The sequence below is a fragment of the Atta colombica genome, unplaced genomic scaffold (assembly GCF_001594045.1).
Source record: "Atta colombica isolate Treedump-2 unplaced genomic scaffold, Acol1.0 scaffold102, whole genome shotgun sequence".
Taxonomy (NCBI): Eukaryota; Metazoa; Arthropoda; class Insecta; order Hymenoptera; family Formicidae; genus Atta; species Atta colombica.
Window position 1 is genome coordinate 1149933 of NW_017259187.1, and position 3858 is coordinate 1153790.

The following is a 3858-nucleotide window of genomic DNA, read 5'->3' on the forward strand; positions in this document are numbered from 1 at the left end:
AATAAAGATTTAATAATTTTAACGGCTTTATTTTATATTTACGTGACGTAAACAAAAGTCCATAATTAAAGACTCTCGCTTAGTTTTTTTCTTTTTTTATCTCTCTTTCTCTTTTTGAAAAGGGAATGGATGTACAAACAGGGAAAAAGATCATACTGATTCTCTAATGAATAGAGAAACAGTTCTGTTTATCCGACTGCGGCTTGTGATATATTTAAAACGTACTGATGTCGCATCCATTATACAGGCGATGTTTATTTCATCTCTTCATGGTTCATTAATTTCACTTGCATTTTGCGAGAGCTCTTCGCGTAATTAGTCGTCAGATGGACATAAAGAACAAAAGATGCGATTATGGTTGGACAGGTACGAAATAAATGTGACCTTAAATGTAACTTCGTGTTTTTCAACGAACGATTGCGCTGCAATAACTGTCAACTAAAGCTTATAAATTTCATTTTTTTTTCCTCCGGCAACGTGACGTGCGTTGCGTTCAAATGGAAAGTTGATAAATAAATACTCTTACCACGCTTTTATATAAAAGCGATTGAGAGACCATTGCAACAACAATGTAAATTTTCTTGATTTGATTCGATAAGTGGTTTGGTTTTAATAATTTGCTACTTCTTTCTTTATTCATTAATTTATTATTCTAATTATGATATATATACAGAAAGAAAAAATAAACAAAGATTTACGCCCTTTAAAAAGTATTACAAAGTATTTGTTATTTAAATTTCTAGCAGTTTGTATTCTTTTCTTGAACAAATTTTAAAAATAGAGAAAAGAATTTCTTTAATTGAAATTAAATATTTGATTTAACCGACATTTGATCCGAATCTTTGTAAGAATATTATAGATAATATTGCGACGATATCGACGATAAATCTTGCACTTTGACAGAATCGTTGGCTTAATTTTGAGCGTGTGCAGGACACACACAGTTCTAAATTGGCTTAATGGAGGAGCAAGAATAGAATCGCAGTAATGGCGACGAAGACGAGAGTGACGTCGACCGTCGTCACATCGCATTTTCAGGGAGAGATTGCGACCGCTCGGTCGGAGACGCTTTCAAGACGCGATTTACGAAGTAGAAATAAGTCTAGGAGCAATCCGTTATCTTAAAGTTTGGTAGAACGGCGGAATCCACAAATGGTGGAATTAGGATTGACAAATTTAGCTGCCATCCTCGGGATGTGACTTTCATATCAAAAGTAGTAATTTTCTTAGCTTTACTGGTATGAATTCAGTTGGACACTGAATACGACGGTTGACGTATTGTTAATTTTCCATCGTTTATCCTGTAGACACTGATTATAACCATCGTTCTTCTTATACGACGTTGTCAGAAGTAATTCTACATGGAATCTAATGAACTGTAAGCCTTGGACTGTCAAGCCTTGGACTGTTAGACTATTAATTAAACATTAAATCTGTTTAAAAACATATTATAGAAGTGATAGAAATAGGATACATTCTTTTTATCTTATTTTCTTTTTTCTTGAAATAGAATATATTCATTTAGTTTTCTTTCATCCATGATCATACTTCTCTATAATTAATCGTAGGTGCTATAAAAATTATCAGTTTCCAATTTCTTAACAACTGACTCGTCGCCATTTGAGTCTAAAAAAAAATGAAACAAAAATGTGCAAAAAAAAAAGATTATAAAAGACACGCTCAGCTCTCCTAAGTTTCGTTTCTTCTTAACAATTTGCTTTTTTATTTGCAGACGAAAGCAAGATGAGGTGCAGACTCTCGAAGAAACAATACGGATGCGTTCGGAGAAACACAAAAAGGCCGGGGTTGAACTTAACGCCACATGTCACATATGCCTGAAAACCAAGTTTGCCGACGGTATCGGTCACATCTGCACCTATTGCAAAACTCGATGCTGCGCACGCTGCAGCGGAAAGGTCACTTTACGGTCAACCAAGGTAAGAGGGCATGAGAATGGAGTACGCGAATAAACGGCAAAGAATCGTGGGACCAGATTGATTGAGTTGTTGCGAGTATCTGTCCTGACATGCCACTTTTCTTTCCGTGTATTATATCGCCGCACTCGGCATACCGTGGAGAAACCTTTCGAAGGCCTCGGCATAAAAAGATCACACGGAAAATAAAAATAGAAAAATATCCATCGTGTTATGCATGGCGATCAAGTTGATATTAACGCATCTGATGTAAATAATGTACTCGTCTGATGTAAATAATGTGCCTCGTCGAATGATACATCTCGAGGGAGTACAGGATATAATAGGAATATAAATCATTTTAGCAAAACTAAAAAGAAAAAAAATACGTATAGATAGAAAAATTTTATTTTCTTATGCAAACAATTGCTAGTCGGAACATATCTATAAAGTGTGGAAAATAAACTTATCAGGCCCGCACTGTTCTTAGAGTGAACTTTTCATGAATATATAAATATACGGAGATAAAAAAAAGTATTGTCCTCTTGATTTTATCTTGAACTTTGGCGCAGTACTTTTTATTTGTCTTTTTATTTAGTTTGTTTTCTTAGCAAGTAAGTAGATAAGTAATAAAATCAACTCGAATTATCGAGTTTGCATTGTTTTCACGAGCAATTTATTAATCGATACTTTAATGAATAGCAGGATTTTCAAAATCATGATGGATTAAACGTAATTATACGGATATTTATTATTTCCTCTCTTATTATTTCCTTTTGAAAAATTTGACATTACTGCAATATACTTCTGCAAATTATATATTCTATTCTGCAAATTAGCTGTCGAAATATTTTTTTAATAGAATTTCTTTTTTCTATAGAATTTCTGTTCTTCTCACAGGACCTCGATAAGTATAAACGTGAACGGCAAGTCCCTCGTTTCCGTCACAGAAATATCGTAATTACCTCATTATGAGCGCATGTATTGTACTTCACGACGGCGGAGATAGTACAAGGAGATAACGCATGATTTAACGGTAGGAGAGAGGCAAGAAAGGAAAGGGTAAATTTAACAACGTTATCAAATCATGACGAAACGAGAGGGAAACACCAGACGGCAGTAATACGAGGGTCGGTAAATGTGTAAATTACCTGCCTGGAAATGATTAAGAGCAGACGCGTTGTAAAAGATAATAATCGATGCGTATCGTCCGGAGATATTTACCGGAATACATCAAAACAGTTGACTTATAGTGACACGTCGTCATCTTCATATCGGTACGTCAATTAACCCTTTATCGCGTATGGCCATGATATCCGTGGGCGTAATATCGTCATTAAAGAGCCATCACACGGATACTGTTTCTTAATTTACGTCGGGGAGTATATTGTTTTCTGTTCGCTTTTATACTCGCGTAATTTCGATTTTCCGGTTTTTTATCCACAGAAATGAAGGATTAACGACCAGTGGGGTGGGACGTAGCATGCAGCTTCAGAGAGCGCAGTGAATGCCGGCGGGTGCACTTTTAAAACTTCGCAATTATCCACGCCATTACATTCCGGGATCCGCAGAGATTTTCGCAAACAGAGAGACTAACGTTCGTCGAATTTGCACCGGTATACCGTTCTAACGCGATTATCTTGCGCAAATATTATTCTTATCTCCACATCGGGCTGGTTACGTTCCATCTTCGCGCGGTATTACAATATCGATTTACCATATTCGAATCGTAGTCTTTCCGCTGTAATCCTTGTGCTAATAAATATATAAAAGTAGCATACGGAGAAAGATTTTATAGGTTGTCGCGCGCAGTGTAATCATTAACCGTATTACTATTTATTATCGTGTCACAGCGCAAGAATGTGCGGTATGTTGCCATTTAAGTAGCCGTTGGAGGTTCCATGGGTATACTTATAGGCTCGTATAAGAGACGCTATAATATATA

General features: G+C 35.9%; 1 protein-coding gene across 1 annotated transcript in view; it reads left to right on the forward strand.

Moving 5' to 3' along the window:
- Nucleotides 1–3858, forward strand: part of LOC108687837 (regulating synaptic membrane exocytosis protein 2) — a 61642-nt gene that overhangs the window by 5263 nt on the left and 52521 nt on the right. The window contains exon 2 of the mRNA XM_018193832.1: nucleotides 1733–1937. Coding sequence (XP_018049321.1) covers nucleotides 1733–1937 — 205 coding nt within the window. The remainder of the gene's footprint in view (nucleotides 1–1732; nucleotides 1938–3858) is intronic.